General features: G+C 44.9%; 1 protein-coding gene across 1 annotated transcript; it reads right to left on the bottom strand.

Annotated features, from left to right (window-relative positions):
- Positions 1–251: 251 nt before the first annotated feature.
- Positions 252–26,249, bottom strand: LOC122563947 (galectin-6). Its single transcript, XM_043718271.2, has 12 exons — positions 26,092–26,249; positions 20,361–20,449; positions 19,435–19,642; positions 13,883–14,002; positions 8,477–8,515; positions 8,334–8,372; positions 7,528–7,566; positions 7,381–7,419; positions 7,223–7,261; positions 3,784–3,872; positions 3,208–3,376; positions 252–1,118 (listed from the first exon to the last, which is right to left on the bottom strand). Exons 1-12 carry the CDS (start codon positions 26,125–26,127, stop codon positions 972–974), a joined length of 1,053 nt encoding a protein of 350 aa, XP_043574206.2. The 5' UTR covers positions 26,128–26,249; the 3' UTR covers positions 252–971.

Here is a 26,249-nt window from a genome sequence, read left to right as displayed (position 1 = left end):
CAGGCTTGAGGTAAGAGGACCATTAAAGATTAATGGAGAAGGTCAGTGGGTAGAACTGAACGCAAGACAATAGATAGAGAAGTCTGTTCCATATATATTTCCTCCTTATGGTAGAAGTTTTTCAGTTCAATTGTTCAATATACATTACATTGGTGAAAGCTGGTGCTGTGGGTGGCTTGTAGAGAGATGTAGCTGTTACATAAGAGATAATTAGTTAGATTACACTGAAATACAACAAAACACCACCAATATTTGGCTTTTCTTGTAAGGTTTATTATGGTTATAGAATTCTGTAGTAAATCAGATTAATCTCAAAGTCTGAACCAGTTACTGGGAACAAGGAATACATACAGGATTCACAGCATGCTAGTAAATAAAGTGGTGACATACATAAACAGATAGCATGACAATCTCAGGGAAATGTAGTCAAAGGCAAGGCTGGAAGGAGAGAGTGGGCAGTTAGCCTTGCAACACTGAATCACAAAGAGTGGGCAAGAGTTCTCACTCAGCGAAAGACGAATTTAGGAATAATCCATCTCCGTGAGGAATGATTCGTTCATGTAACAAACACAATCTCGAAATATCAAACTCACCAATTGCTGAAAAATATGGTTTGCCTTTGCTCAATAGAAAGAATTTAACTGTGAGAAATGAAAAGGCAGATTTTATAAAATGGTAATTACTTCACATAACTTTCATGCTTAGAGAGAGGGGTTAATAATAAATGTGGTAGGAGCAAATGATTCAAACATATAAGCTTTTAGCATATGGACCAATCATTATGCAAATCTTGCCAAGTTTTCCCAATTAAATGGTCTTATATTGTGAAACACTGCAGAAGGTATAAAAAATTCAGATTCTCACTGGAATTATATATCCACCTTCTACCATTCCTTCCTCCATCACCCCCACTGCAAAAGCAAGTCGGATTTGACGGACACTGAATGTCAGTGGGTTTTGGAGGCGGAGTTTTAAACAGAAACGTTGGAGAGAGTCACGTCCCCTTCGACTTGCAGCTCGTTGATCTGCTGGATCGGTTGGTAACGATGGTTGAAATCAAAAGCATGACGACCGTTGACAGTCACCCTGAAGAAAAGTTGCTCGCACAGAATGGTAATCTGACAGAGTAGGAAGGACAGCAATGAATGGTCAGGTCAGCAAACTAGAAAGATTAGATCCTTCCCATACCCACCTACACCTCTAGCCCAAAGTGGAACAGAATGAGATCACTGCACAACAACAAAAAAAAAATCTACCAAGGCAAACTACTGCTTCCCTAAACAGTGGCAAATGCTCAAAGTGGGGGCATGCTCAATTATAATGCAGGCCGATCACGTTTCTATGTCTGGATGGTAAAAACTGGACTTGGAGCTTTGAACCGCAAAGAGATATCACTGGAATTTCAAGAGTTAAGAGTTGATTATTCTGGATCTGCCAGATATTTAGAGGATTCGATAAGGCAGGTAGAAACTATTTTCACACAGTGGAGACAAGTTCTCAGCTGAAGGACTAGAGCTAGATGCTTTGGTAAATTAGTCATGAAAATTTGACAGCAAACAGCCTCTACAACTGGTTAACTCATGACAGGCCAGTTATTAGTTTTAAAACTGTGATTGATGGATTTTTTGCCAAGTGTTTGAAAGGGACAAAGGCAGATGTATGGAGTTAGATCATAGATCAATCACCACCTCTCCAACAAAAGGATCTAACCATCATCTCTTGGCATCCAATGGCATTACCATCACTGAATCCCCCATTAATAACATCCTGGAGGTTACCGCTGACCAAAAACTCAAATTGAGTGGCCACATAAATACTGTAGCTACCAGAGCAAGTCAGAGCCTTGTAGCAAGTGAACTCCTGACTCTCTAAAGCTTGTCCACCATCTACAAGGCACAAGTGGGATGGGATACTCCCCACTTGCCTGGATAGGTGCAGCCCCAACAACATTCAAGAAGCTTAACACCATCCAGGACAAAGTAGCCCCTGCTTGACTGGCACCACGTTCAAAAACATCCACTCCCACCGACACTCAGTAGTAGCAGTGTGTACCATCTACGAGATATACTGCAGAAATTCACCAATGCTCCTCAGACAGAACCTTCCAAACCCCACAAACACTATCACCTAAAAGCCTTAGTCTCATTGTTTCAGTGTACATTCCTTTTCTGTTACCGATAATGGAGATGTCAGTTTAAAACCTGGCAATAATACAAGGATGTGCTTGGGCCAACCAGCAGCCAGCGGTGGTTCCTTCACCCTCCAGCTTGAGAAACACAAGGGCCCACTGGAGCATTTCATCATGAAGCAGCACTACTCTGACAGGATTCTAGAAATCCACCTCCTTGCAGTTTTTAATTACATGTTAAAGAAGGCTACGCACCAAACCAACTGCAAGAACAGATTGATGCAGCAAGACCAGATTGATGCAAGAAGACCACATTGATGCAATCCTTAAAATGGAAGAATTAGAAACTGGCACCAAGTCACCGAATGTCTACACAGTGTGGAAACAGGCCATTCGGCCCATCAAGTCCATGCTGACCCTCTGAAGAGCATCCCATCCAAATACATCCTATTCAGGGGATTCAGAAATGAGTTAGCAGGATGTTAAAGGAGAGGCTGGGACTTTTTCCACTGGAGTGCAGGAAATTGAAGGGTGACCTTACAGAGGTTTATAAAACGAGGAGTATAGACAAGGTAAATATCAGGTGTTGTTTCCCCCAAGGTGGAGAATTTCAAGATTCAGGAGCGTATTTTTTTAAGGTGAGAGGAGAAAGATTTAAAAGTACATGAGAGGCAACTTGTTTTTAAAATACAGAGTGTATGGTTTGTGGAATGAACTTCCTGAAGAAGTGGTAGATATGGATATAGTGACATTTAAAAGATATTTAGATAAGTACACCTTGGAGGGAAATGGGCCAAGGTGGGATTACTTTAATTTAGGACTGTGGTCAACACGGACTTGTTGGACTGAAGAGTGCTGTATGAGTGTCCGGCTTGGCCATTTCAGAGGACAATTAGGAGTCAACTATTTTGCTATGGACTGCCTGACACAACAGGCCAGATGCATGACAATAGTGAGTTATCTTTCTTAAAAGGTTAAGAGTGAATTGTCTGTGTTTAAAAATGACAACCTGAAAGTCAAACCTGTACCAGGTGGGAGCTCTCCTGGTACTCCAACCACTAACTGGTTCAGGCACCCACCTCAAAGGGCTGTCCGAGAGAAAGCGGATTTTCAGCCAAAGCCCTCTCTTCAGTGCCCCAGGAATTCCGCAGGTAGCTGTTTCGCACAACTACCTTCTCAGTGCGGAATCGCGGACTGATATGGAAAGCAATGTCGGGAGAAGTGCTTGGCTTCAGGTTAATGGAAAAACTGGAAAAGAGGAAGAAAGATAAAAGGTTCAAGAGCAGGCCTTTCGATAGTGCCTTTCCAACTACCCCATAACAAAGAGACTGGACCGCAGCAATGATTTAGAGTTTACAACTGGATCTAGTTTTGTGTTACGCCAACTCAACTATGCATCTTTTCTTCCCCTGGCTCTCTAACATTACAGGTCCTTATCTGATAATGAAACTTGGCCAACATTTACCAATGTCAGACCAGTCCTGTTCAGAACTCCCTCCAAAAAGATCCACAGTTAATTTATCCACCTAAAGATCCAAAGTGTTTTGAAGAAGATAACATGGAAAATCCAGGTGTTGGAAACCTCCTTAACATACCCCACATTGAATTAACAGAGGTTAAATCAACTTGTAAACTCAATGTCAGAGATCACATACCTGCCACAATTTGGTGCGACAGTCCCCTGAATGGCAATCGATCTCGAGACAGAGAATCCTCCCTGGATCGGGGCCTTGAAAGGAACTTGCTGCAAGAAACCATGTTTTTTGAGAATTAAAAATCAATTATTCATACTGTGAGCACAATTCCTTCCCACTGGGTGACTGAAGCGTAAAGAAGTTTACAAATCCAACGGGCCAAAGTGCTTCTTCAGTACTGTAGGATTCCATGATGGATCATTAGCGGCAGTAAGATGGATCAGACGCAATGCTGTATATTAAACAGTGACCAAGACCATAACCTTAACGGAGCAGGAAGCAAATGCTAAGACCGATGCAAGGAGTTGTTCTTCTGTTGTACCCACAGCAGCACAGCACCAGTATAAGAGCTCATGATAGGCGGAAGTGGGTACTGCAGATGCTGGAGATCAGAGCCAAGATTAGAGTGGTGCTGAAAAAGCACAGCAGGTCATCCTGATGAAGGGCTTTTGCCAGTAACGTCGATTTGTCCTGCTCCTTGGATCTGCCCGACCTGTTGTGCTTTTCCAGTACCACTCTAATCTTGACACTAAAAGCTCATGATGACTACCAAGAGAAATAATCATGCCAGTTACGGCAGGATCATTCAAATCCCAACACACAATAGTTTTCCAGTGTAACCAAAGTGTCTTGATGGGCTACCTGAAATTAAAACATATTGTGACTCCCCCTCTGTGTTGTATTTAAAAAAAGGTTATGACACAGCTCTGGAACAGGGGAAACTCGAAGCCAAACCACTGCACCACAAGAGCCCCCTCCCCCAATGTAAATGTATTTCTCTGGCCCTGATGACCTTACTTGCATTTATTGCTAGCTTGCCTCTGGTGAGAGTTTAAAAGCACATGGAGTCTCAGTGCTCCACCTAGTGGTGTCTGTCTCAAATTCAGCAAATGATGTAGTCCTGTGCTCGAAACGTCATATCATAGAAGTCATAGAATCCTTACAGTGTGGAAACAGGTCATTTGGCCCAACAAGCCCACACCGACCCTCCAAAGAGTAACCCATCCAGACCCATTCCCCTACCCTATTACTCTACATTTACCCCTGACTAAATGTACCCAACCGACACATCCCTGAACACACTATGGGGAATTTAGCATGGCCAATTCACCTCACCTGGAATCGATCAAACTTCCCAGTGTATTGCCCTCTCTCCTGTAGGGGGAGCCTGCAGCCAGCAAGCCAGTTTGGGTCTCTCTGGGAGAGGGAGCAGAGCAAATCCACTTCTCTGGGTCTCTCTGCAGGACTCAGTGAGTGCTGTGTGTCACTGGAAGGGAAAGCAGGGGGAATCCCTGATGACACTCAGAAACCCCCCCTCTGTTCACTACACAGTTGACACAGAGTGTGAAGGAGCAATAAGCACCTTCACAAGGTGCTAGATCAATCAGACCTGACAGCTGTCCATTGAGCAGTTAAACGTGAGGTTCGGATCGACTGGATAGTGAAGCCCCCTGCAGCTGAATAGCCCAGCGCTATCCTGTCCAGATTCACTGGGGAGTACTGACACTTGCATCACAGGGCTGCCTGCCCCCAGGTGGAGTCAGCAACTTCCAAAGAACTGGGATTGGAGAGTGGAAGGATTGGAGTGAAAACAGAGGTGAGAAATACCAGCCTCAGCAGCTCTAGATCTCAAATAATAATTCCATGACAGATCTGAATCGTTCTTCAGCACAAAACATTCAGTTTACAAAATATTGACCAGATACACAGAGTGTTTGTTCTCAAGGAAATTAAAAAGGGTCTCATAGCATAGTGGTAGTGCACCTACCTTTCGGCCTGGAAGTTTGGGTTCAAGCCCCAGCCAGCCCAGCTGTGTGTTTGAAAAGGTTAATTTATTTCTTTCTCAAGAAAAACACAAGGATGGGAAAACAGAGAGATTGCCTGCAATTGGACAAGCCTTAATAATCTCTATCAGAGGGGAATAGTGGCAAAGGAGTTCCTGGTGATTATAATCACTGGTAACTGTGATTAGTTTGTACCCCAGCCTGTTCAGCCTCTCCCTATAGCTCAAACCCTCCAACTCTGGCAACATCCTTGTCAATCTTTTCTGCACTCTTTCAAGTTTGACAACATCTTTCCTAAAGCAGGAAGACCAGAATTGCACATAGTATTCCAATAGTGGACTAACCAATGCCCTGTACAGCTGCAACATGACCTCCCAACTCCAAGACTTAATGCAGTGACCAGTAAAGGCAAGTGTACCAAACACCATCCTCACTATCCTATCTACCGATGACTCCACTTTCAAGGAGCTTTGAACCTGCACTCCAAGATCTCTTTGTTCAGCAACATTCCCTAGGACTTTGCCATTAATTGTACAGAGGAACCTCGATTATCCAGCATTCAATTAACCAAACTTCAGATCATCCGAAAAGATCACAAGATCCTGATGCATGGCTAACTATGTTATCAGGCATCGATTACCCGGCATTCAATTAACCAAATGAAATACTCCCTGCCTGTGTCCTTCAGATAATCAAGGTTCCTCTGTTTATGTCCTGCCCTGATTTGCTTTTTCAAAATGCAACACCTCACATTTATCAAATTCAGTGCTTCAGTGAAAAATGTCCCAGCTTATCCAACCTGTTTTTATCCAAACTGTTCCTGTTTTTTTCTTAAAATTCACTTGTGGGCTGCGAGCATTGTTGCTTGGGTCAGCATTTATCGCTGCTGCATAATTGTCTGTTGAGAAGGTGGTGGTGAGCTGCCTTCTTGAACCGCTGAGATGACATGCTGTAGGTAGACCCACAATGATGTTAGGGAGGGAGTTCCTAGATTCCAGAGAACATGTTAACACCCGCAGAAAGTAGGGACCACTGTCATAGACTTAAACACAATTCCTTGAAATACTAACAAAATGCAACATTACAATCTTTTCTGACTACAGAGTGATAAATGATTAGTCTGAGACAATTTTATTGAAGTTAAATTTATTAGTTTCCATGTGGATCCCACACTGAATCCAAGAAAAAAAAACACTCCCTGGGGATCAGGCATTTCACTGAAAGAACAAAAGGAGCTATTCAAAGAGAAACATGGGGCTGAACATTCATTTTTTTTGGAAAATGCAAGTCATGTCAAGTTTGGGGAAGTGATTCACGCCACAAGGGTTAGAATCCTCAACGGATCTCATCAAACACATCTGAGCTCCCTCAGTGAGAATTACATCCCCCCCCCCCACCCCCATTTATCTCTCCACCCCAGAGGCTCCCTGCCTTCATTCCTGATGAAAGGCTTTTGCCCAAAACGTCGATTTTCCTGCTCCTTGGATGCTGCCTGACCTGCTGTGCTTTTCCAGCACCACTCTAATCTAGACTCTGGTTTCCAGCATCTGCAGTCCTCACTTTTGCCATTCAGTGGATTGGTCTATGTTACAACGAGAAAATAAACTGGAACTTACCAAATTGGCAAAGGAAGGTGGGGCAAACATGGGAGGAGCCTGGAAATGGAGAGAGAGAGAATGAAAATGAGAAAGAGAAAGAGCAATCAGCATATCCTGAAAAATGAAGCAATTAAAAATTCCAATATCTCATTCGCTGGCCAAAGGCTGAAACTTACCGGGTTGGGAAATGCAGGGGGAGCAAACATGGATCCAGCCTGGGAAGTGAGTAGAGGAAAAAGAGAGAGATGAGCACATCCTGAAAAATGAAGAAATTAAAAATTCCAACGTCTCAGTGGATTCACTGGGCAAAGGCTGAAACTTACCGGGCTGGCATAGGCAGGAGGAGCAAACATGGATCCAGCCTGGGAATCGAGGAGACAGTTAATCAGTATTGGCAGAGGTTGGCCCGTGTAATTACAACAACTTATACTAAAGTAGCTTTAACATGATAAAACTTCACAGGAGCATTATAAAATGTCATATAGAGAAAACCACATAAAAATAGATGAGGTCAGATAAGCCAAAGGTTGGCAAAAGAGGTAGATCTTAAACGAGTATCTCAAAGGAGGGAAGCAAGGTCCTGAGGCCAGGAGGTGCAATGAGGAAATGCCAGAGAATGTGATGCCAAGGCAACAGAAGGCATAGTCACCAACTGGGTACAAGAGGCCAGAGTTAGGGGAGTACCAGTGTCTCAGACAGTCGTGGGCACAAAGACAGGGAGGGGGCAAGGCCACGGAGAGATTTGTAAACAAGGATGAGAATTTTAAAATCAAGATGTCACTCAACCTAAAGTCACAGGAGTTTGGGACATGCAAGAGTTAAGACAGACAGTAGAGTCTTGAACAACCTTAAGTTTAGAGAGGAATAGAGTGTAGGAGAGCAGGCAGGATGGCTTTGGAATATTCAAGCCCCAAAATAACAAACTTTCAGCAGCAAATGGACTAAGGCAGGAGGAGGTTAAACAGCTGGAAGCAGAGGATCTTAGCATTGGCTTCTCAGAAGGTCAAGAGCTCACCTCAGGGTTAAATGAGCTGCTGAGATTGTGAACGGACTGAGTGCCAGGGAAAGGGGTGAAGGGCAGGACATGGGAAACGGAGTTTGAGTTTCAGCAAAAAAATTCCGAACTTACCGGATTGGCCGGGATAGTGGGGGGAAACATGGAACCAGCCTGCAAGAGAGAGAGAGGTGTGATCACGTCTCAAGAAACAATGAAAGCATTAAAAACTTTCGATAACCAGTCAGTGGGTTCACTGGTCAGAGAACAAATCTTACCGGGTTAGCAAAAGCAGGTGGAGCAAACATGGCAGCAGTCTGGAAGAGAGGAGAAAGAAAGACAGAGATTAATCCACAAACATCAAGTCATTTTAAATGATAACTCAAATCACAACATTCTCAGGAAACTGCAGACACTGGAAATCAGAAGCAAAAAAAAAAGTTGCTGGAAAAGCTCAGCAGGTCTGGTAGCATCTGCGGAGAGAAATCAGAGTTAACGTTTCAGTGACCCTTCCTCAGAGGAAGGAGAGTCCAGAAAACTTTCACAATGTTGAATGGGTTTGAGTGAACAAACATTGAAATCTTCCTCCCTCTGGCGAGGGCAGTTGGAAGAACTCTTTCCATATTTATCCTTTTTGAATAGTGATTCTGCAGCTCAAACCAGTTGAGGATCTGAAATCTGAATAAAGGCTCAAGTAACTAGTTGTAGTCAGGTGCAACCATTTAATACATGCTCTTACTAACATAGGCAGCAATAAAACGGCTTCTTAATGCAAATAACATGACAAAATGGCTTCTTGGCTACAAATTGATAATTCTGCTTCAAGCTGCATAAAATGGCTTGTAACCCTGCTAAAAGCTGAACTAACCACAGTGTGTCTCAACAGACTTTTCTCAGCAGAGAGCGGCGCGAGCTGGGCGGAAGTGAGGTTGGAGCGCAGAGCTGGTCGGGAAAGTAAGTGATTGATATTTGAGTGGGTGTGTTCTATACCCCAGGCCCTACATAGTAGGGCCTCCCTCCCATCCTCCTCCTCTAACCTAACTTTAAAGTTCACAGGTAAACTACTCAGTGTTCTTGCTTTGGAGACGAAGTGTAGAGTAATGGCAGCGCAGGCAGTGGAATGTTCCTCCTGCCAGATGTGTGAGGTAGGGGTGACCACCGATACTCCTGCCGACTTCATCTGCAGGAAATGCAGTCAGATCCTGCTCCTCACAGAACGAGTTAGGGAACTGGAACTGGAGTTGGATGAACTGAGGATTATTCGAGAGGCTGAGAAGGTGATAGATAGAAGCTACAAGGACATAGTTACGCCAGAGAACAGAGGTAGCTGGGTAACAGTTCGAGGTGGGAAGGGGAGGAAGCAGGCAGTGCAGGGATCCCCTGTAGTTATTCCCCTAAACAATAAGTATACCGCTTTGGAGACTGGTGGGGGGGACAGCCTAGCAGGGGTAAGCTGCAGTGACCGGGTCTGTGGCGTGAGGTCTGGCTCTGAGACTCAGAAGGGAAAGGGGGAGAGGAGGAGAGCGCTAGTTATAGGAGACTCTCTAGTTAGAGGGACGGACAGGCGATTCTGTGGGCATGGGCGAGACTGTCGGATGGTCTGTTGCCTCCCGGGTGCCAGGGTCCAAGACGTCTCGGACCGTGTCTTCAGAATCCTTAAGGGGGAGGGTGTGCAGCCAGAAGTCGTGGTACACATTGGCACCAACGACATAGGTAGGAAGAGGGGTGGGGAGGTCATTCAAGAGCTCAGGGAGTTAGGCTGGAAGCTGAAAGCTAGGACAGACAGAGTCGTCATCTCTGGGTTGTTGCCGGTGCCACGTGACAGTGAGGCAAGGAATAGGGAGAGAGTGCAGTTGAACACGTGGCTGCAAGGATGGTGTAGGAGGGAGGGCTTCAGGTATTTGAACAATTGGACTGCATTCTGGGGAAGGTGGGACCTGTACAAGCAGGACGGGTTGTACCTGAACCAGAAGGGCACCAATATCCTGGGGGGTAGGTTTGCTAGCTATCTTCGGGGGGGTTTAAACTAATTTGGCAGGGGGATGGGATCCGGACTTGTAGTCCAGCAAGTAGGCTAGCTGTTTGTCAGGATGTCCAAGTGTGTGGGGAGGCTGTGAAGAAGGTAATACTGACAGGGAATACTTGCGGACACAGAGATGGGTTCAAGTGCGTATACTTCAACGCAAGGAGTATCAGAAATAAGGTGGGTGAACTTAAGGCATGGATAGGTACCTGGGACTACGATGTTGTGGCCATCACGGAAACGTGGATAGAAGAGGGACAGGAATGATTGTTGGAGGTTCCTGGTTACAGATGTTTCAGTAGGATTGGGGAGGGTGGTAAAAAAGGAGTGGGGGTGGCATTGCTAATTAGAAATGGTATAACAGCTGCAGAAAGGCAGTTCGAGGGGGATCTGCCTTTGGAGGTAGTATGGGCTGAAGTCAGAAATAGGAAAGGAGCAGTCACCTTGTTGGGTGTTTACTATAGGCCCCCCAATAGCAGCAGAGATGTGGAGAAACAGATTGGGAAACTGATTTTGGAAAGGTGCAGAAGCCACAGGGTAGTAATCATGGGCGATTTCAACTTCCCAAATATTGATTGGAAGCTCTTTAGATCAAGTAGATTGGATGGGGCGGTGTTTGTGCAGTGTGTCCAGGAAGCTTTTCTAACACAGTATGTAGATTGTCCGACCAGAGGGGAGGCCATTTTGGATTTGGTACTCGGTAATGAACCGGGACAAGTGATGGGCTTGTAAGTGGGTGAACATTTTGGTGATGGTGACCACAATTCTGTGACTTTCACCTTGGTTATGGAGAGAGATAGGTGCGTGCAACAGGGTAGGTTTTACAATTGGGGTAAGGGTAATTACGTTGCTGGAAGACAGGATCTGAGGAGCATAGGCTGTCGGGGAAGGATGTCGTGGAAATGTGGAACTTTTTCAAGGAACAGATACGACGTGTCCTTGATATGTATGTACCTGTCAGGCAGGAAAGAAATGGTCGTGTGAGGGAACCTTGGTTGACGAGGGAGGTTGAATGTCTTGTAAAGAGGAAGAAGGAGGCTTACATAAGGTTGAGGAAACAGGGTTCAGACAGAGCAGTGGAGGGATACAGGATAGCCAGAAGGGACTGAAGAAAGGGATTAGGAGAGCCAAGAGAGGGCATGAAAAATCTCTGGCGGATAGGATCAAGGATAACCCAAAGGCATTTTATGCGTATGTGAGAAACATGAGAATGACGAGAACGAGGGTAGGTCCAATCAAGGACAGTAATGGGAGACTGTGTATTGAGTCGGAAGAGATAGGAGAGGTCTTGAATGAGTACTTTTCTTCAGTATTTACGAATGAGAGGAACCGTATTGTTGAAGAGGAGAGTGTGAAACGGACTGGTAAGCTAGAGGAGATACATGTTAGGAAGGAAGATGTGTTGGACATTTTGAACAACTTGAGGATAGACAAGTCCCCCGGGCCTGATGGGATATATCCTAGGATTATGTGGGAAGCAAGAGAGGAAATTGCAGTACCGTTGGCAATGATCTTTTCATCTTCACTGTCAACGGGGGTGGTACCAGGGGACTGGAGAGTGGCGAATGTTGTACCCCTGTTCAAAAAAGGGAATAGGGATAACCCCGGGAATTACAAGCCAGTTCGTCTTACTTCGGTGGTAGGTAAAGTAATGGAAAGGGTACTGAGGGATAGGATTTATAAGTATCTGGAAAGACACTGCTTGATTAGGGACAGCCAGCACGGATTTGTGAAGGGTAGGCCTTGCCTTACAAGTCTGATTGAATTCTTTGAGGAGGTGACCAAGCATGTGGATGAGGGTAGAGCAGTGGATGTAGTATACATGGATTTTAGTAAGGCATTTGATAAGGTTCCCCATGGTAGGTTTATGCGGAAAGTCAGGAGGGATGGGATAGAGGGAAATTTGGCCAATTGGATAGAAAACTGGCTAACCGGTCGAAGTCAGAGAGTGGTGGTAGATGGTAAATATTCAGCCTGGAGCCCAGTTACAAGTGGAGTTCCGCAGGGATCAGTTCTGGGTCCTCTGCTGTTCGTAATTTTTATTAATGACTTGGATGAGGGAGTCGAAGTGTGGGTCAGTAAATTTGCAGACGATACGAAGATTGGTGGAGTTGTGGATAGTGAGGAGGGCTCTTGTCGGCTGCAAAGGGATTTGGATATGATGCAGAGCTGGGCTGAGGAGTGGCAGATGGAGTTCAACCCTGCCAAATGTGAGGTTGTCCATTTTGGAAAGACAAATAAGAATGCGGAATACAGGGTTAACAGTAGGGTTCTTAGTGAGGTGGAGGAACAGAGGGATCTTGGGGTCTATGTTCATAGGTCTTTGAAAGTTGCCACTCAGGTGGATAGAGCTTGTAAGAAGGTGTATTAGCGTTCATTAGCAGAGAGATTGAATTCAAGAGTCATGAAGTGATGTTGCAACTGTACAGGATTTTGGTTAGGCCACATTTGGAGTACTGTGTGCAGTTCTGGTCGCCTCACTTTAGGAAAGATGTGGAAGCTTTGGAGAAGATGCAGAGAAGATTTACCAGGATGTTGCCTGGAATGGAGAATAGGTCGTACGAGGATAGATTGAGAGTGCTCGGCCTTTTCTCATTGGAACGGCGAAGGATGAGGGGTGACTTGATAGAGGTTTATAAGATGATCAGAGGAATAGATAGAGTAGACAGTCAGAAACTTTTTCCCCAGGTACAACAGAGTGTTACAAGGGGACATTTAAGGTGAAGGGTGGAAGGTATAGGGGAGATGTCAGGGGTGGGTTCTTTACCCAGAGAGTGGTGGGGGCATGGAATGCGCTGCCTGTGGGAGGGGTAGAGTCAGAATCTTTGGTGACCTTTAAGCGGCAATTGGATAGGTACATGGATAGGTGCTTAAGCTAGGACAAATGTTCGGCACAACATCGTGGGCCAAAGGGCCTGTTCTGTGCTGTATTGTTATATGCTCTAAAGATTAGCAGACAGTGCTTCCTTTACAGCATAGAAATAATTAGACTAGATAAGACATTACTAGCCACCCTAACTGACCTTGCAAGTGCAGGTGCAGAGACTAGGTTCGCGAGATAGGAATATTTGGATGTTGGAAAACAAGGTCGGCTCCCAGTAAATATCTATGGACTAAATTGCTTTCAATAAAGTCATTTCATTAAAATCGATTGGTAATTGTTTGAATGTGCACTCTAGTTATGGCCTGTACTTCTCTCAAAATAAAAGTATAAAAACACCTTTGTCTTAAGCCATGTGCGTAGTTTCTCCGAGGAACATGGAAGTGTTTAATCTCTGTGTTACTGGACAACCTGTGCCTGGCTGAGATTGAATAAAGTGTGAAATTTTATAGAACCAGACTACATTGCTTGTGTTTATTGACCAATCACGGATCAGAGACACCCCACCCAGTCCAAATCTTCACAGTGACTCCCCTACTCGATTTGGTGCCGTTAATATTAATTGCTGCTGGTTTACTCTGCATCATGTCCATCATTTCAGACATGACCAAGATGTGTGAACTCACAGTAACACCACTCCAGGCTGCTGATGCACCGCACATGGAGGAACTTGCCAAAACTCACTGTTTGAGAATTCATACTGAACTCACCGAGGTAACGTTCAAACTGTCACTAACAGTTCTTACTGTCTCAAATAGAGATGCCCCATGCTTTACTTACATTGTTGTTTGGGAAGCTGATGGAGACAATCTCGACTTGACCATCGATAAAAATGCTGTCCACTCTGGAGATCGGGATCCGATGCTTGAATTCCAGGAAGTGTTTATCGTTCACCGCCACCTTGACAACAAAACAACATGCTTGAAAATAGCTGGTAACACAAGGGGTTAATGATCCAGAAAGTCTCTGCTAATTTTGTGGGACATCGGTGGGATGGTGACAACTTTTTAAACAGAGCAGCAAGTATTTGATTTCTGATTGTTTCAGTTTCATTTCTCCTTTCCCTCTCCTCAGACTGTCAGATCTCAGAAACAGTACAGTGCCCCAAGTTGTTCTCTCAATCATCCGAAACACAAATGAGGAGCAACCACATTGTCTTTAACCATAAGCTGGCGGGAGATAACGGAGTCCCACCTCTGCCTTCCCCACCTTTAACTACATACAGTGAATGGCAGCCTGTAGCAGCAATCCTGTCCATCCCACCTATGGGGGGGCATGGTGGCTAAGTGGTTAGCACTGCTGCCTCACAGCGCCAGGGATTCTGGGTTCGAATCCAGCCTCAGTCTGTGTGGAATTTGCACATTCTCCCCGTGTCTGCGTGAGTTTCCTCCCACAGTTCAAAGACATGCAGGTTAGGTGGATTAGCCATGGGAAATTGCCCACAGTATTCAGGGGTGTGCAGGTTAGGGGAATTAGCCATGGGGAATGCAGGATTACAAAGATAAAGAGTCTGGGTGGGACGCTGACCGGAGGGTCGGGGTGGAAACGATGGGCCGAATGGCCTGCTTCCACACTGTCGTGATTCTATAATTCTCTATCTCACTCTGAGTATTGCTAATGATAAAGGTAGAAGCTAAATCAGCCTGGGACCTCCCCAGGTCTCTGTTGGTAAGGAACCCTCAGGGTTGTATAAACCACACAGGAGGCCTGTTCCTGTTCAATTGCCTGGGTGTCACAGAAATGCACCAGCAATTCTTGAAGAAGGTCTCATGCCTGAAACGTTGATTCTCCTGCTCCTTGGATGCTGCCTGACCTGCTGCCCTTTTCCAACAATACATTTTCAGCTCTGATCTCCAGCATCTGCAGTCCTCACTTTCTCCCGGCCATATTCCTAACCAAGTACACAAACCTGCCTGAGGGAACATCAAAAAGACAACAACAGCAGGAAACAAAAAATGTGAGATTTACCCCAATTTCACAGATTGCACCTTTAACCGCCAACATGTTTAGTTTTTATTTTGTCATGGGCCTCAATGCTAAAACATTTAGTGCCCATCCCAATCGTTCTGGAGGCCATTTACTAGGAACAATAAAACTGGAGGTAGAAGGTGGCAGATCAGAGTGGTGCTGGAAAAGCACAGCAGGTCAGGCAGCATCCGAGGAGCAGGAAAATCGATGTTTCGGGCAAAAGCCCTTCATCAGGAAGGTAGCACATTAGTAATGTCACAGCAATTTATAGAATTTAAAGTCAATCATTTAAAATGTAGAATTGGAAGCTCATCTATGTAATGGTGACCATAAAACTATCAATTGGTCAGTAATGCCTTTATGGGAGGAAATTTGCTGTCATTAGGTAGCACAGTGGCTCAGTGGTTAGCACTGCTGCCTCACAGCGCCAGGGACCCGGGTTCAATTCCAGCCTCCGGTTCCCTCCCACAATCCAAAGATACATAGGTTATGTGAATTGGCCATGCTAAATTCCCAGAGTGTTCAGGGATCTAGGCGCATTAGTCAGGGGGAAATGTAGAGTAATAGGGTAGGGGAATGGGGTTGGGTGGGTTACTCTTCGGAGGGTCTGCGTGGACTTGTTGGGCCGAAGGGCATGTTTCCACACTGTAGGGATTCTATGATTCTTACTTGGTCTGGCCTACATATGACTCCAGGCCCACAACAATGCGGTTGACCCTTAACTGTCCTTTGAAATGGCCCAACAAGCCACTGATTTCAAGGTGAACTGGAAATGGGATTAGTAACAAGTGCCAACCTTACCAATGATGCCCCTGTCACATGAAAGAAATGTTTAAAAAAAAGACTAAAAACATATTTTAAACAGAAGTCCACCTTAAAGAGCTGTGTCATACACGGTTTATTCTTAAATTCCTCATTGTACAACAGTTGGACAATTATTGACTCAGAGGTCACATTGAATGAATACACATTCTTATTGTCATGTGCCCTGGTCCTCCTTTCTGCAGGAAGTGAGAGCTGGAAATACCCTGATGTTATGAGTCAGTACCCCATGAGCTGTGAAAACACAGCTGGTGATGTTGTAGCCACAAACTGAAGAGGTCCTTTGGGTGTGAACACAGACAGCCTGGGCAGGAAGCACTGAACCCTTCATTCTTGGTTCACAGCTCACAGTTCACTGCTGACTTGTTCGGAAAACATTTCATCAGTGACTGACCTGACAACCCATAAATTTACAAAGTACATACCAGAGTATCAACACCAGCAATCCTGCTCTGATTCCCTATGCCTTCCCTACAGCTGGTCTAACAGCCCACTCCCTCATCTCTACTTTACACCCACACTAACTCACTGACTGGAGGTTAGAAAATGGGAGCAGGCTATTGACCTGTCTATCTCTCATGTACGGCAGGCAGATGGGAATGCCATTCGCTGAATGTTTCCCCAAATCCACAGCATCCAGACTTGGAAATCTATTACCATTCCTTCGTTTTAAGTGTGTTAGTCTTGGAAGCACCCCCCTAACAGCTCCGCACCTAATGCTGACAGACATCAGCTGTTCAAGATGGTGGCCCAGGGAATTAGGGATAAGGCAAGAAATGATGGTCTAGTCAGTAACACTCAGAGTTCAGGCCTCAAGGGTGGCTCATTTAGGTCACCCTCACAGTTTGAAGAAGTATGAGGATTTAAAGCTGTCTCACAGTTGTTCACGCGGTCAGATCTCCATGGCAACCAGCATTGCCTCAGAGCTTGCAACCCATGACTTTAGTTTATTGTCCCAGTGGTACGGATTTCCACTGGCCTGTGTGTGAGAAAAAGTGCTCCCTCGGGATGCTCTTCTCAAACATGGCTCAGAATCTACCAGCTGGAGAAGGACATGGGAATTCATTGTTGAATCAATTCAGGGAGAAAACAACTTTCAAAAGGCTGGAGGGTGCTGGAACAGTCAGAACTTTCAAAACCGGGAGTTTTTTTTAAAAAAAAGGAAAAGCATCAAAAGGTCTGAAGCTGAAATGGGTAAATGGAACGGAGGAACAGGCTGAGGCCCAATCCAGGAGCTATCTGATGAAGGAGCAGTGCTCCGAAAGCTAGTGCTTCCAAATAAACCTGTTGGACTATAACCTGGTGTTGTGTGACTTTTTTAATCTGAACGGTGGGAGACCAGATGTTCCTACTCTAGAACCAGTGCCTCTAGACTGAAGGCTTCTCTCCTGATTGACAGCAGTAACTCAACAACAGAACTGTCCCTTCCTTCTTTGCTCTCTTGTTGAGGAATATGAAGAGGCAGCTTCAGTGAAGGAAATGGGAGTAGGGCAGGAAGACTCAATCGCTACAGCATTCCACATGGTTCACAGAACAATTAGGGATGAGCTATAAAAATGTTGGCCTTTCCAGTGATGTCTATAGTAACCCAATTCTAGCTTCCTCAAGACAAGGCCTCCCAAAAAGTGTATCGCTCCCAAGTTGTAACAAAGGCACAAAGAATGATAGGAGAGGTGATGATATAATAGTCATATAACTGGATCAGTAACAGAGGTAGTTTGAGAACACCAGTTAAAGTCCCATCACTGCAGCTGGTGGATTGCAAATTCAACAAATACAGAGGCGAGTCTGTGCTCAGTTAGCTCAACCAACTGTCATAAAAACCCATCTGGTTCACTAATGCCCCCAAGGGAAGGATATGTAGGTCAGACCTGGTATCATAGAATCCCTACAGTGTGAAACAGGCCATTTGGCCCAACAAGTCCACACCAACTCTCCAAAGAGCATCCCCCCCAAAACCACTTCCCCACCCTATTACTCTACATTTCCAGGTGCAGGTTTGCTCGCTGAGCTGGAAAGTTCATTTTTAGATGTTTCATCACCATACTAGGTAATATCATCAGTGAGCCTCTGGATGATGTGCTGGTGGTGTAGCCCGCTGTCTATTTATACATTTGGGGTTCCTTGGGCTGATGTCATTTCCTGTAGTGACACCATTTCCTATGGTGACATCATTTCCTGTTCTTTTTCTCAGGGGGTGGTAAATGGGATCCAAGTCACGGTGGGCGGCACGGTGGCACAGTGGTTAGCACTGCTGTCTCACAGCGCCAGAGACCCGGGTTCAATTCCCGCCTCAGGCGACTGACTGTGTGGAGTTTGCACGTTCTCCCCGTGTCTGCGTGGGTTTCCTCCGGGTGCTCCGGTTTCCTCCCACAGTCCAAAAATGTGCAGGTTAGGTGAATTGGCCATGCTAAATTGCCCGTAGTGTTAGGTAAGGGGTAAAAGTAGAGGTGGGTTGCGCTTCGGCGGGTCGGTGTGGACTTGTTGGGCCGAAGGGCCTGTTTCCACACTGTAATGTAATCTAATCTAAAAAAATCAATTTGTTTGTTTATAGAGTTCCAGTTGGAATGGCACATTTCTAGGAATTCTTGTGCATGTCTCTGTTTGGCTTGTCCTAGGATGGACTAGGATAAATACTACATTGGACAAACGAGCAAAAACCTTGCCACCAGGATACATGAACATCAACTAGCCACAAAAAGAAATGACCCACTCTCACTTGTATCCTTACATACGGAAGAGGAAGGACACCATTTGGACTGGGACAACACATCCATCCTGGGACACACACGAGAATTCCTAGAAGCATGGCATTCCAACTGGAACCCTATCAACAAACATATTGACCTGGATCCCATTTACCACCCCCTAAGAAAAAGAATAGGAAATGACATCATCACAGGAAATGACATTACCAACCAAAGGAAACCCAAACACATAAATGGAAAGTGGGCCATGCCACCAGTGCTTCATCTGGAGGCTCACTGATGATGTTACCTAGTAGGGTGACAAAACGTCTAAAAATGAACCTTCCAGCTCAGCGAGCAAACCTACATCCAGAATCTCAAACCGACCTACAAATCTTCTCAAAACTCGCTAACTCTACATTTCCCCTGACTAACCCACCTAACCTACATATCCCTGAACACTATGAACAATTTGGCATGGCCACTCCACCCTAACCTGCACATCTTTGGACTGTGGGAAGAAACCGGAGGACCCGGAGGAAACCCACACAGACACGGGGTGAATGTGCAAACTCCATGCAGACAGTCACCCAAGGCTGGAATTGAACCGGGGTCCCCGGCGCTGTGAGATTGCAGTGCTAACCACCGAACCACCCTGCTACCCCATGACACATGTAACTTCAGACACATAGCAAGTGGTTGAGTTTTAAGCGTTCTCTGAAATAACCTAGAAACCACTTCTGCTCAAGAGACAATGAGCGATGAGCTGTAAATGTTGGCATACCCATGTCCCACGAAAATATTAAAAATAGTTAAAGTTTTTTTTAAAGAAAGCTGTAACATTGCACAAATTACCTTGTAACAATCTGCCTGAACAAGAATGAGAATTTGGAAAGATTCTCCCCTCTGGATTGGCATTTCCTGCTTCCTCTCCTCAGAGCTCCAGCACTGCTCCTTGTAAGTGTTGCAGACCACGTAGCCCGGATTCTCAAACCGTGGGTTGAAATGAAAGGCAACATCACAGTGATATGGTACTGAGCCACACTGAAGATTCACGTGAAATCTGAGGGGACACAGAACCACAAAATGTCTCAACGCCCAACTCCATGTGAGGAAGAACCACATTCTCCCAGCAACTGGGATACGTGGGTCAGCCACTGAAACACAGGCGCAGTTTTCAAGAGCTGTGTACAATGATACACATTCAACCAGGTTCAAACAAGAGGGATCCACCTGGCTCAGTGAATGTGGCCATCACTGGAGTCACAGGGAACCAGACTGATACACAAGTTGAAATGAGGCCATTCCTAAAACATTTGTACTTCCCATTGACCTACAGATGGGAAAATGAGGCACACATCAGCAAGCAGAGAAAAACACAGTCTACACGTTCAATCTAATTCAATCCAAGCAGGAAGCCTACAGCTCCCATTGGCTGTTGGATTTAAAATTAATCCAATATTATGGCTGACTTCCAAGAACAGGGCCCCACCCAAACCTATCAGAGCAACGTCAACCAATGTCAAGAGTTCTCTTGCGGTGTGGTGGTAGTGTCCATACTCCTGAGCCAGAGGGCCTAGGTTCAAGTCCCACCTCCTCCAGAGGAATGTCACAACATCTGTGAAGAGGTTGATGTAAATGTATCTTCAATGGCAGGTGACTGCTGCAATACTGAGGACCTCAACACTGGAAGCATTTAGACTTACATGCAAAGCTTTTTCTAGGCTGGATAGTGAACACAAACAAGCACACGATTATAAGAGACATTCTCTAAGGAGTACCTGTTACTCTGAGGAAGAACTCGTCCTTTGATCATGATCATCTTCCCATCCTGCAAGCCCCCAGGAATGGGCCCAATGTAAGGGACTGACTGAAAGACAAAACAGAATAACCATCAGGTAGAACAGTGATAAGACAAGGGGCTTTTCATTAAAGCCTTGGGAATCCTTCAGCACAAAAGACACAGAATCCAATCCAGGTGGAATTTAGAACAAGTTTTATCAGAACAGAGCATTTTGAGAAGAGGAGAATTATTTACCCCTTCCCCAAGACATCTCAAGAAGCAAACTACTCAGATCCGAGAGGATTCAACAGGGTGGATGCTGAGAACCAGTTCTGTCTGGTTATAGTCTCGGACATGGGGGGTACAGTTTTATAATACAAGGTTGGCCATTTAGGGTTGACAGGAGAAGAGATTTATTCATTTAGAGAGTAGGTGAAGCTTTGGAGTTCTTTATCCCCCCAGAGTTGTCAATTCTCAGTTGTCAGGGATTGTTAGGCCAGAGAACCATGCATTTTGGCCACTACAAATGATTGGGGGATGTGGGTATGGGACAGCCAAGTGAAGCAGAGGAAGATCAGCTCCTATCTGATTGAATGGTACAGCAGATCAAGACTGTGTTATGGCCTATTGTTGCTGTGACCTTACCAGAGGCCAGTGCCCAGGTTTACCCCGTGGGAAGTGAGCTGTTGCAGTTTGTCGCAGCGCTGGGAAGGGTTGGGGGAAAGAGGGTGGAAGGCAAAATGCTTGCACTCCTGCTCCTGCTCCCAGTCATAAAAAGGAAAACTTCCAGCTCTCTCTTGAACTGAATCATCAGTCAATGTTCACTGGGCTCCAGCAAAAGAGACTGGCTGCAGGAATGAGGTATTGGCTACAGAGGGAGCTGTACTGAAACTTGGGATGAACAAGCAATGTGAGCATGGGGTTAATCTAGCCGTTTATTCTCGGCAGCAGCAAAAACAGATAGAGTACACAACAATCCATATTGCCTTTTAATAAGGAATCGAGCTGCAACTGAACATTTAACAGACTTACCTTTGGCATAGAGCATAGAACAGCACACCATAGGAACAGGCCTTCAGCCCACCATGGCGGAAGTGGGTACTGCAGATGCTGGAGATTAGAGTCAAAATTAGAGTATGCTGGAAAAGCACAGCAGGTCAGGCAGCATCTGAGGAGCAGGGAAATTGACATTTCGGGCAAAAGCCCATCCTAATGAAGGGCTTTTTCCCGAAACATCGATTTTCATGCTCCTCAGATGCTGCCTGACCTGCTGTGCTTTTCCAGCACCACTCTAATCTTAACTTCAGCCCACCATGTTTGTAACAACCGTGATGCTATTCTAAACTAATTCCATCTGCCTGTACATGGTTCATGTGTCACAGAATCATACAGCACGGAAACAGAGCCTTCAATCCAACTCATCTGCACCAACCAGACATCCCAATCTGACCTAGTCCCATTTGCCAGCATTTGGCTGATATCCCACTAAAGCCTTCCTATTCACGTACTGTCTAAATACCTCCTCACTTGTGATCTTGCTGGATAATCTGAAATTCTGATAACCAAATGCCGTTTCATCGCGGTTCCTCTGTATAGGGTGCAAAACTAAAGCTGAGAAATGCACTTAAAACCAGAGGCAGCCACAACAAAGCATCCATGGAGCAGAGTACCATTCAAGGCTTCCTGTCATATAGTACATTAGGAGGCTGAAACCATGCAAAGTCCTTTTGGCTGGATGCACCAAACAGTATTTGACATAAAACGCAAACCACGTGATGGCAATATTGCCTGTAATTTTAAATGCAGCAAAATGAAATGTGTCAAATCAAAACTCTTCAGTACTTGGCAAATTTAATTTTTTTTAAATTCTTAGCTCACACACACACACCCAAACTGATTGGAAGTCACAAAGTTTTTTTTATAAAAATGGAGAATCAAGATCTTAGGATTCTAGAGCAAGACAAGTGAAAGTGCAGAAGGGAAGCTTCAAGAGACATTTCTTTAATCATAGGAATGTGAACATCCCATTTATTGTCCTCTACCATGTACCCTCGAGAAAATGGTGGTGAGCTATGTTCTGAAACCGCACAAAGAAGTGAACATTCTTCACTCGGTTGTCTCAGCCCCAGGATCTCTCTCTGCAGGAGCTCCTCAGAGGGGTACATACCATCTACAAGATGTAAATTCCTTCAACAGCACTTCCAAATCCACAGTAGCCGCCATGCAGAAGGACAAGGGCAGCAGATACATGGGAACACCTCCACCAAGTTCATCTACAACTCACTCACCATCCTGACTCGGAAATATATCACTGTCCCTAGGTCAAAATCCAAGGACTCCTTCCTTAATGGCATTGTGGGTCTACCTACAGCAAACGGAAGGATTCAGGAAGGCAGCTCTCCACCACATTCACAAAGGCAATTAACTACTAACACTTCTGTAATAATTGCTAATACCCCAACAGCTGAAAAAGAAAAGATTTACATTTATATAGCACCTTTCACCACCAGGTGTCTTAAAGCACTGGGGTACTTGTGAAGTGCGGTTGTTGTTGTAGTGCAGAAAAAAAATTCAAGCAGAAGTCCCACAAACAACTATTTGATTATCACCAGAAATGTTCAATTATTACGGGTTAAGATGTAAATACTGGCCAGGACAGTGGGCAGAACTCCCCCTAGTCCTCTACCTTCATGGGATCTCTCACTGCCACCCAAAAGGACACACTGGTACTGGTTTAATATCCCATTTGAAGGACACCACCTCCAACAGCACAGCAACTGTTTCAATACTACCCAGGGGCATTTGAAGGCCCCTGGTGGTGCGATGGTAGTATCCCTACTATTGATCCAGGAGGCCTGGCTTCAAGTCACATTGCTCCAGAGGTATGAATTAATAGCTTCGAAAAGACTGATTAGGAAATATCTATAGAGTGGCATCTTTTCCCCAGAGTTAAAATGTCTTATACTACGGGGCACGCATTTAAGGGGGAAAGTTCAAAGGAGATGTGAGGGGGCTAGGTTTTTTTTTACAGAGAGTGATAGGAGTCTGGAACGCGTTGCCAGAGGTGGTGTTGGAAGCAAATATAATAAGTGAGTTTAAGGGACTTCTGGATAAGCACATGAATGCACAAGGAACGAAGAGATATGAACCAAGGACAGGCAGAAGGCCATTAATATGACATCATGTTCAGCACAGCATCATGGGCCGAAGGGCCTTTTCCGCTGCTGTACTGTTCTATGGTCTTTCAGCCTAAATGTGGTGCAAGCTTCTGAACTGTAACTTCAACTTATAGCACTGTATCATGGCCAACACTCAATGTTAATGGTACAACAAAAGAGAAATTATTAGTCACACTTCCTAATCTCAATAAGGGCCAGCAAACCCCTCACACCCACAAACAAGATAAATGTAGCCTGTAAGTAAAAGATAGATTTTAAACTGTAAGTATTTTTTTTGAATACATTTAAGACTTACTGCCAGCAATTTTAATGTGGACAATAAAATTACCTTAAAAATACTTGATAATGATAAATTTGATTTATAAAATGGCGTAGGACTCTTTGAATAAGAAAACATTTCTTCAAAGAAAAGCAGACAATATGACAGTTAAAGTAAACAGCTGATGTTTAAAATGTGAAACAGAAGCAGAAATTGCCTCTGTGGAGAGAAAGCAGAGTTAACATTTCTGGTCCAGTGACCCTTCTTCAGAGCTCAACCAGACTTTTTGTCTAACGTTTAAACTGTGATTCTCTTCCTGGTTGAACTATCCTCAACAATAGAATGGTTCCCTTCAGCCCATGAATAAAATGTTGGTCATGACACAGTGGTGATATCATTGGATTAATCATCTACAGGGCCCGGGAATGGAAGGTTTGAGTTATAGGGATAGGCTGGGACTCTTTTCACTGGCACAGGAGGATGAGGGGTGAACTTAGAGAATTACAAAATCATGAGGATTATGAGGAGAATGGCAGCTCTCTTTTCCTAGGGTGGGGAGTTTTTTAAGGTGAGAGGAGAAAGATTTTAAAAAGACACAAAAAACAATTTTTTTTTTAACTCAGAGTAGTTTGTGTTGGAATGAACCTCCAGAGGAAGTGGTTCAGTTATGACGTATAAAAGACATTTGGATAAGTTCATGAATAGGAAAGGTTTGGAGGGATATGGGCTAAACGCAGGCAGGTGGGACTAGTTTAGTTTGGGAACATGGTCAGCATGGACTGGTTGGACCAAGGGGTCTGTTTCCGTGCTGTATGACTCTCTGACTCTGTAACCAGGCTGGAGCTACGGGTTTTGATGAAATTTAAATTCAATTTAACAAATCTGAAACTGAAAACTAGTTGCAGTATTGACGAGCAGGAAACTATTGATGATTGTGATGAAATCCCATCTGGGAAGGAGATCTGTTTCCCTTACCCATGTGACTGCCAAACATCAGCAATGTGGTTAATTCTTAACCACCCTCTGAAATAGCCGAGCAAGCCATTATGATCAATGAGAATTAGGGAGGGGGGAGCAAATGCTTGGCCTACCAGTGACACCCCCATCCTATGAAAGAATAGGTTTGAGAAAATAGGAGATTGTAGGCTGTTCAGCCCATCCAGCTCACTGTGATCCTAGCTGATCCTGTAAACCACCATCAGTCTCCCACTCTCTCCCCACACCCACTAACACCTTTAGAGTTGAGAAATTGATTTCTTTCTTGAATATATTTAGTGAATTGTCCATTATTACAACAGGGATTATATTTCAAAAAGATTACACAGATAAGGTGTAGGGGTAGGGAAGTCCAAAACCAGAGGGTATAGGTTTAGGGTGAGATGAGAAAGATTTAAAAGGGACCTAAGGGGCAACTTTTTCCACACAAAGAGTGGTGTGTGTACAGGATGAGCTGCCAGAGGAAGTGGTGGAGACAAAAAAGCTGCAGATGCTGGAATCCAAAGTAGACAAGCAGGAGGCTGGAAGAACAGAGAAAGCCAGGCATCAGGAGATGGAGAAGTCAACGTTTCGGATCGATACCCTTCATCAGGAAGTGTGGAGGCTGGTACAATTGTGACATTTAAAAGGCATCTCACTGGGTACATGAATAGGAAGGGCTTTGAGAGATATTGGCCACATACTGCCAAATGGGACTTGCTCAGTTCAGGAAAACCTGGTCAGTATGGACAGGTTGGTCTGTTTCACTGCTGTGTGACTCTATGATCACGTTGTGGATGTGCCGGTGTTCGACTGGGGTGGACAAAGTTAAAAAAAAAAATTACACAACGCCAGGTTATAGTCCAACAGGTTTATGTGGCAATACAAGCTTTTGTCAGGTAGCTAGTACCTCCAAATAAACCTATTGGACTGTAGCCTGGCGTTGTGTGATTTTTATCTCTGACCATGGTCAAACCTTCCAGAAGGATATTGCATTTTGACTAAAACACTGCGTAAAGCATCAGTTTGCTGAGGTTCATCTTAAATGGGAGACAGTCCCCAGTTGTCCAACACGGATTGGAGATAATGTCATTATGAAGGACATGAACCCCACCCTCTTCGCCCCTTTTTCAAGTAAATCTTTACTCAGTCAAAAGCCCTCACTGGCACCAGTTGGTCTCCTGGAGTCGAAAGGGGACAGGAATGGAAAAGTTCCTAAAGTACAGTAGCGAGGGAAGAGAAGAAAAACTAACGGTTTGTTTGCACAGCCTTGGCTGCGTGTTCCAGCCGGCCCCACCCACCCCCCGAACACTTACCGGGTTATAGACGGGCTGTGACGGTACGAAACTCATCTTTAACCCGGACTCTGATCCAAATCCACTTCCAAACTGCAGGCTCCGAACCCAGCGAGTATCACTGTCGTAACTTCCTTTAGGGGAGGGCCGTTAGAGCAACAGCTACAGTTACTCGTTTT

The sequence above is a fragment of the Chiloscyllium plagiosum genome, unplaced genomic scaffold (genome assembly GCF_037043375.1).
Source record: "Chiloscyllium plagiosum isolate Xiang-an unplaced genomic scaffold, Cpla_swu_hap1 HiC_scaffold_31, whole genome shotgun sequence".
Taxonomy (NCBI): Eukaryota; Metazoa; Chordata; class Chondrichthyes; order Orectolobiformes; family Hemiscylliidae; genus Chiloscyllium; species Chiloscyllium plagiosum.
The sequence above is the reverse complement of the archived record's forward strand: the minus strand, read 5'-3'. Positions and strand labels throughout refer to the sequence as shown.